At 39.0% G+C, this 12308-nt stretch overlaps 1 protein-coding gene across 1 annotated transcript in view; it reads right to left on the bottom strand.

Moving 5' to 3' along the window:
• The window catches only part of LOC146511747 (uncharacterized), a 59293-nt gene extending 53008 nt beyond the window's left edge, over nucleotides 1-6285 (bottom strand). The window contains exons 1-2 of the mRNA XM_085172369.1: nucleotides 6163-6285; nucleotides 1566-1671 (exon numbers count right to left, since the gene is read on the bottom strand). Of these exons, the coding sequence (XP_085028495.1) occupies nucleotides 1566-1583 (18 nt within the window). The 5' untranslated portion in view covers nucleotides 1584-1671; nucleotides 6163-6285. The remainder of the gene's footprint in view (nucleotides 1-1565; nucleotides 1672-6162) is intronic.
• Nucleotides 6286-12308: the final 6023 nt, after the last annotated feature.

The raw sequence follows: 12308 nt of genomic DNA, 5'->3' as shown, positions 1-12308 counted from the left end.
CAGCTGAGCAGAAATAAATGTGGTGTGTTTAACAGAATTGCTTTCTTTATAACTACAAGTAAGCCATAGAATATTTTAGCCTGTACAGGAAGCCAAGAAAGTTTATTATGCATTTTATCGATATTAGTATAGTATGAACATCTTAACACTAATCTGGACGCCTTATTCTGGACTAACTGAAGCCTGTTAAGATCTGTCTTATTAGCTGCTGACCAAATGATTGAACAATACTCCAGATGAGACATTACTAGTGCATTAATGACATCTTTCACAATTGAAGAAGTGATACAGAAAGAGCATTTCATAGCCATAGCTATGCCTTGTCCCATTTTCCTAATAACAGAGTCGATGTGCTGAGACCATGAAAGGTGGTGATTTATGGTAACGCCGAGTACTTTAATCTGGGTGACGTGTTCTAACACTGGATATGGAAAAATTCAGTTGTGGGTGGGCTGTTGACTAATCTGCTTCTAATTAACATAGATTTGGATTTAGATACATTTAAAATCATGTTATTTTTACTTATCCAGTCAAACACATTCAGCAAATTTTGTTGTGACACGCTGATCAATTCAGAGTTGTCACGGGCTGAATAAAACATGGTGGAATCATTGGCATACCCAAGATTAACCCAAGATATATTGCTGATCGTTTGTGAAAACTGAATAGAGAAGTGAGGCAGCTGCCTTGGGGTAAACCGCAGTTCATATCGCAGCCCTCGGAGAAATAACCAGTATAATAAACCCTTTGCTATCTTCTGTCCAAATAATTTTTTATCCAGCACAGAGCAGCTGGTGAAAATCAATAACATTTTAGCTTATCAATCAAAAGATCAAAATTTATTGAATCAAATGCAGCACAAAAGACCAAGAATACCACTTTCCCATCATCTAGATGTTTATACCATACCATATATTATCTGTCATATGAATTAGAGCTGAGCTGGTAAAATGACCAGCTTGGTCCAGTGAAAAAAAAAAAAAATGTCTGATTGTAACCTAAGGGTTTTTTTTACATTAAGAAAAAGGCACCAAACATCAAACCAATTTAAGCCTAAACAGTAACACATGAAAGTAGAGCAGGGCGATATAACCAAAAATATTTATCACGATATACATTTGAAAATTTGTGATAACGATATAATTGAGGCGAGACAAAATACTTTACAACTCCACAACTTTATTAGTGCAAAAAACCCATCAATGTATTTTCACTTAAAGAAGCTGTTTTTATGTGCATTAAAGTTATATAAAAGTTTAACAGTGCAAATGCAAATTGCTTGCTGACAGTTTAACCAAAAGGATTTTCCAGAGAAAATTGGCTGACATTTGCACAAAGGCATTTGCATTGTTAAATTTTTATATAACTTTAATACACATAAAAAAAAGCTGCTTGTTTAAGTGAAAATACATTGATGTTGTTTTTTTTTTGCACTAATAAAGTTGTGGAGTTGTAAAGTATTTTGTCTAGTGTCAATTATATCGTCAGTTACATTGTTATCGCAAATTTTCAAATGTATATTGTGATAAATATTTTTGGTCATATCGCCCTGCTCTGTCTGTCACCTTCTGTGTTGAGCTCATTGTTTTCTCTGTAGTGGCTGAGCTGAGTCCAAGTAGCTGAAAATGTTCCTCTGCTGCTCCGTCAGACTCTTCTCCTCCTGCTGATCAGCTGGGACACAAAACAGATCTTTGTTAGGCTCCACGCTGCACTGAAGAGTCAAAGTGTCTCATATGTTCATCTGACAACAAAAAACAACCAATTTTTGCTTCCCGAGGTGGGCAAACAGACACAAAAGGTTTGAGCACAGATACCAAATTTAGCAGTATGGCAGACCAGTAGCAGGAGAGACTGAGGCCTGTTATTAGAATCAAATACCCAGTGGGCCGACACAACGATTTGTACCGATAAGACAAAGACAGCTGTGTTTTATCCTGGAATACTTTTTTTTTTAACATTTCCTTGAAATGTTTTTCATTGTAGAACTTTTACCTCCAACTAGGGGTGCAACAATACACAAAATTCACAGTTCCGTTCGGTTCAATATTTTTTAGATACAAAAAATAAATAAATAAATTTAAAAAAATAAAAATGTTCCTGCCTTTTTAATTTGTCATTTATTAAAAATTATAAATATATATTTTAACTCAAAAGTACAGTTTTTAAATTTAATGTTGATGAAACAACAAAAATAAATAAATAAATCTATCTGATTGAGAAATCACTCATCTTTGGAAAAGAGAGTTTATTACAGAGAAATGGCTCTTTCCAAAATAAAAGCTATACGCTTCTTCTGGGCGATATTCTCAGCAGCATATTGAACATATCAGGTCCCCATAAGGAGAATCATGTGCTAACGGCTGTCTAAATGACTCTGGTTAAGTTTGTGGCATGCGTGCTTGTTGTTTTTGTCCGACATACTGTTTTACTTTTGTCCATGACGCGCTTACCATCAGGGTCATGCTTCACATGAACATCAAGATAGTTTCAAACGCCAGATCTGAATGAAGGTGGGAGAGGTTCAATTTCGGGTAGCGTTGAGGCAGTTGCCATGTTGCAACGAGCTTAGCTTCTGTCTTGCTAGCTTGCGCTGCGCTCAGTGGATTTCCACTCAACAGTGCAGCCTAGGCGGGGTAGTCGAACGCAGATCCACTGAGCGCTCAACACAGACAGCATCGTCGGAAGAAAAGTTAATAAAACAAATAAAAAATTTTGTATTGTTCGATACATATGCCTACCGAACCGAAAGCACTGTATCGAATGGTTCAATATTGATACGAGTATCGTTGCACCCCTACCGCCAACATGCTGTTTGTTTGTTCTTTGTTTTTGTTTTTTTTTAAAAACACACACTCCCTTCACCTCTTCTACATTCCTATGTTTCTCTCAGAGCAGATCTAAGGGGCAGCCCCTCAGTCATACACATATACTTTTAATCTCACCCTTAAGGGGTGGTCCCCAGGAGTTTCACAGCATGGTTTAGAACAGTGGTTCTCAAACTGTGGTACACATACCACTAGTAGTACTTAGTCTCTCTCTGGTGGTACATGGGAAATCTAAAAAAAATTTAAAGACTAAACAATATGTAATTGTGGAGGTATGCAAAGACGACATATATTTAGTCTTTGAATGGCTACAATCCACTTGTGAGGTTAACTCAAACACACTCCGTCGGTCTTGATGCTGTTGAACAACAAAATGTTTAAAAATGTGGCGAGTTTACCTGGTGATATCCTCATGTGCGACGCGATCGCGAAAACAGCAAACAATTAACACCACGCCGATGTTGTTCACAGGACAGCAACAGTAAACGATCGGGAGACTCTTGTCGTCGTTATCGTTCCCCTCGCACGTTTTATTTCTCCGGTTTCAGCGTTTTTGCTTCACAACTAAAGCGAGCAGTTTACTTTGTTTGCACTAACATGGACTCGAGTCAACCAGCGCCACCTCTGGCCAAGTGCCACAACCTACAGCCAGATCAACCTGTGACACACATATTCAGCACGTTTGAATTCGTTTCATGCACAACACATTTGTACCTTTTAATTGTGTCTGTTTGTGCGTCATGCAAATAAACCTTTGACAAGAATGAAATGACACTAATATTTCACTAGTGTTGTAACATCACATGTCGTTAGCGTAGTCTGTCTGTGTCTTTTCTCTGCGAACAAACATTTTAGAGTTGGTGGTTATATACAGTCTGTATAAGTATGGTTAATCTAATAAACATTTGTAAGGAGATGGCAGTAACTGTGAATGTACAGCAGGTGATTAGTAATAAACAGTCAGACAATGACCCTGACAATATCATTCAATCTTGCAGATTGAATGCACCTTCTGTGGGAAGTGGTACCACACAGTGTGTGTGGACTTCCCCTCTGCAGAAGGCGACTACAAATGTTGTGGGTGCTAAATAAACAGAGAAAATTGATCCCTGTGGTCTTTGCTTATTGATTGTTTTTAGTGTTGATAATCCACATTGCTGGCATTCCATCTTTCAACATGTTTGTAGGTAGATTTGGATGTACCAGGGGTAAGTGCAGCCACTCAGCTTTTACTCAATATGATCATAGCAGCAGGTGCAGATGTGTCACAAGTTAATCTAGTAGTAGGCTGTGGTATTTGGCCACAGGTGGCAGCAGTGGACTGACCTCCATTGGAGACTGCTCCAGCTGCTATGTGATAGTGGATCTGCTACAAATTGAAGATCATATGCAAGTGTTGGAAATTAACCCTTGTATTATGTTGAAAAACAAAAAAATGACATTGATTTTGTTGTGGGTCATTTTGACCCGTACTGTGTAAATCCACTCAGAACTGTCAAAAACCTGCACTGAAACAATAGCAACTTTATTTCCCATGAGATAAACATGTAGAACACAGACATACAACAGTTTGACTTTCTATAACTATTGTAGGAACAATTTGGTTTTTCGTTCTTACAAACACATTTCTTTTGAACTTGCCCGACGTTCTCAGTTTTTCAATGTTCAACATTTTCAGTTTTGTCCACATGATGGACAGAATGTAACTATGTGCTTTCTGTAGATGTACTTCTTGCATTTCTCACAAAAAGTGCTTGTTTTAAAACAGGAATCTTCCTAACTAAGATTTAAAACAAAAGATTTCTACGTCTCCTCCAGACTCAAAAACAGATGACAAACCAATCGACACACCTGAGTCACTGACTTTCTTAAATCCACTCACTCTCACTGGCTGTTCATTACTAATCACTGTGTAACTGCTGTGGATTCACAGCCATCTCCTTACAAATCTTCATTAGATTGACCACACTTATACAGACTGTATATAACTACCAACTCTCCAGCCACGTTGATGGATTGCCTATATTGGCTGGAAATATTCATTTCCAGAGAAAAGACACAGACAGACTCTGCTTACAGGATGCGATGTGACAACACTAATGAAATATTGATGTGTCATATTTGTCCAAGGCGTATTTCGTTGTTATGGAAAAAGAGAATATTAAAATCATGATGAACAGGGGTGGTGATTTCTATGACTTTGTGTATATAATTTGGAATTTTGTACAAATGTAGGCCAATAGGAAATATATGATATCATTTCGTTCTTGTCAAAGGTTTATTTGCATGACGCACAAACAGACACAATTGAAAGGTACAAATGTGTTGTGCATGAAACAAATTCAAACGTGGTGCAGATGTGTGCCACAAGTTGATCTGGCTGTAGGCTGTGGCACTTGGCCAGAGGTGGCGCTGGTTGACTCGAGTCCATGTTAGTGCACAAAGTAAACTGCTCGCTTTAGTTGTGAAGCAAAAACGCTGAAACCGGAGAAATAAAACGTGCGAGGGGAACGATAACGACGACAAGAGTCTCCCGATCGTTTACTGTTGCTGTCCTGTGAACAACATCGGCGTGGTGTTAATTGTTTGCCGTTTTCGCGATCGCGTCGCGTCGCGCATGAGGATATCACCAGGTAAACTCGCCACATTTTTAAACATTTTGTTGTTCAACAGCATCAAGACTGACGGAGTGTGTTTGAGTTAACCTCACAAGTGTCACAGATGACACATTTGGCGTGTATTTGCTGATTTGTCGGTAGCAGCTCCTGCAAGTCTGCCACACATCTGTTCAACCAACGCCAGTTGATCAGCCCACGTGTATACACACACACACACACACACACACACACACAGAGAGAGAGAGAGAGAGCCCTTTTGAATGTTGGCAAGTATGTGTATGTGGTGTTAAATAGGCCTATACTACTGTGCTTTGATGTTGCTCGTAAGGGTGAAACTCATTGTGAAACGTTTGAGAACCACTGCTACAGAACAATGGAGATTTCCCTTATATGGTAACACCCTCAACTCACGTGACGCCCAGAATTGTACAATACTGATGCTTGAGAGCGCGCGTGTGATGCAAGTATGTGTAGAGTGTTGAGCGCGTGATCAGTGGTGAGAAAAACAACTCATGAAACTTGACCTTTCTATACTCGTGGCTCACTTCCACTTCTAATCTATTCGTTTGCACACTTACACACACCCAGCTGCTGTTTCCTGTTTTGCTGCACTCTGGAGAGCCTCGCCTTTAACGGTCTTATCTCACAGAGAGCAACAGAAAACTTCAGTCAAAAAACTCCGAAAAACCCAAGATTGACTGAACTCAGTTCAAAGTTACCTTGGCACTTCCCTTTAGATGTGAGAGGTAGTGATGGTCCGCTTGAAGCTGACGCTCCGGTGCGTGTGTCAGAAAAATCAACAAGCTGCTTCAGAAGCACCGTGTTGAGGCTTGATTCGTTTGGCCAGAGTCACGTGATTAGTGACGTCTGAAGCTTCATTTAGAGTACTTTTTTTTTTTTTTTACTGAACTTTGTTGAACACACAATAAGTATACAACATACGAACAGTTGAAGTTTACGAAAAAACAGAACATGAACATACAAAACCAGGGGTAAAAAGAAATAATTATATGAGTACGCGAAAAAATCAACATATATATATTGTTCTGAGAGCCTTTTTGTTGGTTGAGTCTGATATTGATGTATGTACAATTCCATATCCTTATAAAAAGGCAAAAATATGGTGTTTTATTAATAAACCTACATTTATAGATAGAACATTTAGCTAAACGTATTAAGAAATGTATAATAAAAAAAAACATTTATCATTCTTCCTGGGGAACTTAAAGAAACAGAATAAAACATTTTCCCATCATTAAGAAAACTCCCTTAAAATATGGACAATAACAAAGCTGCTAAATTCCTTCCAGAATCTCTGTGTAGAGGAACAGTACCAAAAAAGATGTGCCACAGTTTCTGGATGATCCCCACAGAAAGTTCAATTAGTATTTATGTGTCTTTTAAATGGTACCATATAGTGACTGGCTGGGTAACATTTATGAAGAATTTTATATGAGATTTCCTTCACCTTGTTTACAATTAGATATTTATGGGATCATCCAGACTGTCTTCCAGGTGATATCTGGAACATGTCTGTTCCAGTAAGATATTATATATATGGGAGAGACACGATATCTTCTTGGAATAAACTACGTATTCTCTTATTGCTGTTACCAAGTTCCTGTTAAAGCAGATTTTTCCCACTGCTGACTCAGCTGGATCAGGGAGAGTGACTGAGGTAGAAAATGTTAAGCCCACCTGATTCATAGTTATTAATCACAACAGATTTTCTAATATAATGTGTACGGTTTTTCCATATAAAATTAAAGAGCATGCGGTCAATGTCTTTACTAATTTTCTTATCCAGATGTAAGGAGAGAGCAGCATATCCCGGTCGTGATATCCCTTCAGCTTTAGTAATTAACACTCTACCTGTCAGAGATAAATCCCTTTGCAGCCACTGGTTGAACTTTTTTCAGATTTCTTTTGTATAATCGGATTGAAGTTTGACGAGCATCTTGACTTTTGGTCTTTGGATATTAAGAGTCCTGGGTATGTGACTTGTTGTTTAACAGAAATGTTACAGATAGCATTTGCAGTGCATCCTTTAATTGCTAGCAATAGCTAGTGTTATTCTCTATACTTTCTATGAAAACCTGCAGTAAGAACGGAGCCAGGAGATTAGAAAACGATTTATAAAACTCTGCAGTTAAACCATCTGTGCCAGGAGATTTGTTGGCCTTAAGTGCAGAAATAGAATTACAAACTTCCTCCACAGTCAGAGGGCTGTCACAGTGACTTCTATCTTCCACAACAATAGTTTTTAGGTTTTTAATATTATTGAGAAACAGTGTTGAGACATCCTCATTATATTTGTTGTACAGTTTAGTATAGAATTTGCCACATAAATTTGAAATTTCTCTATGATTGTCAGAGACAATGTCGTTAATATTTAGTTGATTTATTTGTTTATTTATTTTGGATCTGTATTTTTCAAGTCTGAAAAAGCAGAATTTTGTTCTCCCTCCTCCAGCTACCTCTTCCTGGATCTTACAAAAGCATCCTCAGCCTTGTGTCGATATAAACCGTCCAATTTATTTTGAAGGTCTAGTAAAATTTATTTATCTTCCTCTGAGATTTCTTCTTGATATTTCTGGTAATAAGAGGCAATTTTCCTTATCACTTCTTCCTCTTCAGTTTTCCTCGATTTAATAATTTGACTCCCATATGTTCTCAAGAATTTGCATGCTTCAAATTTAAAAAGTTCCCAATTGGTACAAAAGGACTTCTCTCTGTTAGCTTTATTCCAATAATGAGCCATTAATTTATTAATCTGCGTGTTAACAATTTTATCTTTTAGTAAGGAGTTATTTAACTTCCAATAAGAGAATTTATAAGGTATATTATCCAGTGTGAGCATTTGGATGTTAATGTAAATTGCTCTATGATCAGTGAGGGGGTGGCAAGTATATTAACAGTAATATTATCTTTATCAATATAGTCAGAAACAAACTGTCTTATTGCTCCAGGTAAAAAGTCTATCATCTGGAAATTTTTCTCTCCAAATATCCATAATATAAAAATTTCCCATGAATAACTGCATTATCTAAAGAGATGTTAAAGTCTCCACTAATTAAGAGGATTGAATTTGGGTATTTGGAGAGACAGAAATTAATTATTTCTTCTAAGGAGTCAAGTAATTTATCATTTTCAGTTTTATCATTGTAACCATATATATTTACTGTAAAGAAAGTACTGTTATTGTATCTAATTATTGAACAAAGGTTCAATAATTAGACTGTATATTAGTTATATACAGTCTGTATAAGTGTGGTTAATCTAATGAAGATTTGTAAGGAGATGGCTGTGAATCCACAGCAGTTACACAGTGATTAGTAATGAACAGCCAGTGAGAGTGAGTGGATTTAAGTTCTAAACTTCCACAGCTATAGGATAAGGGGACCAGGTGCTGCACAATTAAGGTAATAGAACAGTAAAAGCGCTGAATAACTAAGCTTAGAAAAAAGTAGAGTATTTAACTATCTGCTTTGGTTTGAACATTGCTATTTATAGGTAGGCAGGTAGGTAGATAAATACACTCTTCAACAAAAAATAATACTTTAACCTGAAGGTGAATACACACACACACACATATACATATATATATATATATATATATATATATATATATATACATATATATATATATATACATATATATATATATATATATATATATATATATATATATATATATATATATATATATATATATATATATATATATATATACACACAGTGGGGCAAAAAAGTATTTAGTCAGCCACCGATTGTGCAAGTTCCCCCACTTAAAATGATGACAGAGGTCAGTAATTTGCACCAGAGGTACACTTCAACTGTGAGAGACAGAATGTGAAAAAAAAAAAATGCATGAATTCACATGGTAGGATTTGTAAAGAATTTATTCATAAATCAGGGTGGAAAATAAGTATTTGGTCAATAACAAAAATACAACTCAATACTTTGTAACATAACCTTTGTTGGCAATAACAGAGGTCAAACGTTTACTATAGGTCTTTACCAGGTTTGCACACACAGTAGCTGGTATTTTGGCCCATTCCTCCATGCAGATTTTCTCAAGATGTTTTGGGGCTGTCGCCGAGCAACACGGACTTTCAACTCCCGCCACAGATTTTCTATGGGGTTGAGGTCTGGAGACTGGCTAGGCCACTCCAGGACTTTCAAATGCTTCTTACGGAGCCACTCCTTTGTTGCCCGGGCGGTGTGTTTTGGATCATTGTCATGTTGGAAGACCCAGCCTCGTTTCATCTTCAAAGTTCTCACTGATGGAAGGAGGTTTTGGCTCAAAATCTCACGATACTTGGCCCCATTCATTCTGTCCTTAACACGGATCAGTCGTCCTGTCCCCTTGGCAGAAAAACAGCCCCATAGCATGATGTTTCCACCCCCATGCTTCACAGTAGGTATGGTGTTCTTGGGATGCAACTCAGTATTCTTCTTCCTCCAAACACGACGAGTTGAGTTTATACCAATTTGGTTTCATCTGACCACATGACAGTCTCCCAATCCTCTGCTGTATCATCCATGTGCTCTCTGGCAAACTTCAGACGGGCCTGGACATGCACTGGCTTCAGCAGCGGAACACGTCTGGCACTGCGGGATTTGATTCCCTGCCGTTGTAGTGTGTTACTGATGGTGACCTTTGTTACTTTGGTCCCAGCTCTCTGCAGGTCATTCACCAGGTCCCCCCGTGTGGTTCTGGGATCTTTGCTCACCGTTCTCATGATCATTTTGACCCCACGGGATGAGATCTTGCGTGGAGCCCCAGATCGAAGGAGATTATCAGTGGTCTTGTATGTCTTCCATTTTCTGATGATTGCTCCCACAGTTGATTTTTTCACACCAAGTTGCTTGCCTATTGCAGATTCACTCTTCCCAGTCTGGTGCAGGTCTACAATTCTTTTCCTGGTGTCCTTCGAAAGCTCTTTGGTCTTGGCCATGGCGGAGTTTGGAGTCTGACTGGTTGAGGCTGTGGACAGGTGTCTTTTATACAGATGATGAGGTCAAACAGGTGCCATTCATACAGGTAACGAGTGGGGGACAGAAGAGCTTCTTACAGAAGACGTTACAGGTCTGTGAGAGCCAGGGATTTTCCTTGTTTGAGGTGACCAAATACTTATTTTCCACCCTGATTTACGAATAAATTCTTTACAAATCCTACCATGTGAATTCATAGATTTTTTTTTCACATTCTGTCTCTCACAGTTAAAGTGTACCTCTGGTGCAAATTACTGACCTCTGTCATCATTTTAAGTGGGGGAACTTGCACAATCGGTGGCTGACTAAATACTTTTTTGCCCCACTGTATATATATATATATATATATGCCACCGTGGGGGTGGTTAGCACTGTTGCCGCACAGCAAGAAGGTCCTGAGTTCAATTCCAACATCAGGCCGGGGTCTCTCTGTGTGGGGTTTGCATGTTCTCCCCGTGTTTGCGTGGGTTCCCTCCGGGTACTCCGGCTTCCTCCCACCGCCCAAAGACATGCAGCTTGTGGGGATAGGTTAATTGGATAATCCAAATTGCCACTAGGCGTAAATGTGCGAGTGAATGTGAGTGCAAATGGTTGTCTGTCCCTGTGTGTTGGCCCTTTGACAGACTGGCGACCTGTCCAGGGTGTACCCCGCCTCTCGCCCTATGACAGTTGGGATAGGCTCCAGTGCCCCCCGCGACCGTGAAAAGGATAAGCTGAAGCGAACGGATGGATGGATATATCAGATCTTCAGCAAACCTCAAATGATTGTCCTGCAGGTAGGGGGATGTTTTGGCCGCTTTCCATACAGCATCTCTGTAAACCCGGGAGGTCAACTGCACAATGATGCCTCTGGGTCTGGTGCTATTTTGTTGCTTGTCTCCGAGTCGGTGTACGGTGTGGATGGCGTCAGGCAGCCTGTGATTTTGTTCTGCCAGAACAGATCAGCATATCTCTATCACCTTTCCCCTTACGTCTTCTTTCTCAGTCTCCTTGACTCCATGTAGTCTGAGATTCCACCTCCTGGAATATCTTTCCAACTCAGATATTCTCTGAATTGTTAGTGTTAGCAGCATAAATTTGAGGTTTTACCATTGCTCATGAACATTCTGTGCAGAAATCGGTAGAGCACTCCGCCATCTTTTCACGGCCCCCCATTTAGAACATACCTGATTCAGTGGTTTATAAGCAGCTAACGGCATTACATTTCTTCAGTAAAGAGTAATCTAACTAATTACTATTTCTATCGTTACAACGCTGTTACCGTTACTAACAAGAAAATGCGGTGCGGTCACGTTACTATTTTTCAACAAACAGACAGTTGAAGCTGTGTTCAGCTTACCGCATCTGATATCAGTTGCACGGAAGCAGCTGTGAGTAATCTGAACGCTACAGCTTTAAGCAGCTGCGGGCTCCCGCGGGAGCCTGGAGCTAAGGGGGCAAAACAATCGCATTAGTGCTGCTGTTTGACTGAGGAAGAATAAAGTAGCCATGGTAAGCCAACCACATGACCACTTCAAGATGACGAAGCAACAAGGTGATATATACCAATTTTTAAATTGTGTTGATAGGCCACGTAAGACCAGAGTCATGATAAACATTATATACGCAGCGTTTTTTCCTCAATAGTTTCGTCACGTTTACTGTGGACAGCGCTAGCAAGCACTCTCTGCTTATGACCAAACAAAAAACAGCCCGTTCATGTTGGTAGAAAAATGCACCATGCCGACCAATCAAAAAAGGATATGGCAACATGACATTTAGTTGTTTAGGAAGAGGGGGAAGTTTTAGGAGTGATGGCGAGAGAGAGAGAAAGCAGAAAAAGAGAGAGAGTGAGTTTTGAGATGTGAGCGATTTGTGATGTTTAACG

Source organism: Neolamprologus multifasciatus, chromosome 9, assembly GCF_963576455.1.
Source record: "Neolamprologus multifasciatus chromosome 9, fNeoMul1.2, whole genome shotgun sequence".
NCBI lineage: Eukaryota > Metazoa > Chordata > Actinopteri > Cichliformes > Cichlidae > Neolamprologus > Neolamprologus multifasciatus.
Note: the sequence above shows the minus strand (reverse complement) of the source record. Positions and strands in the feature narration are given on the sequence as shown.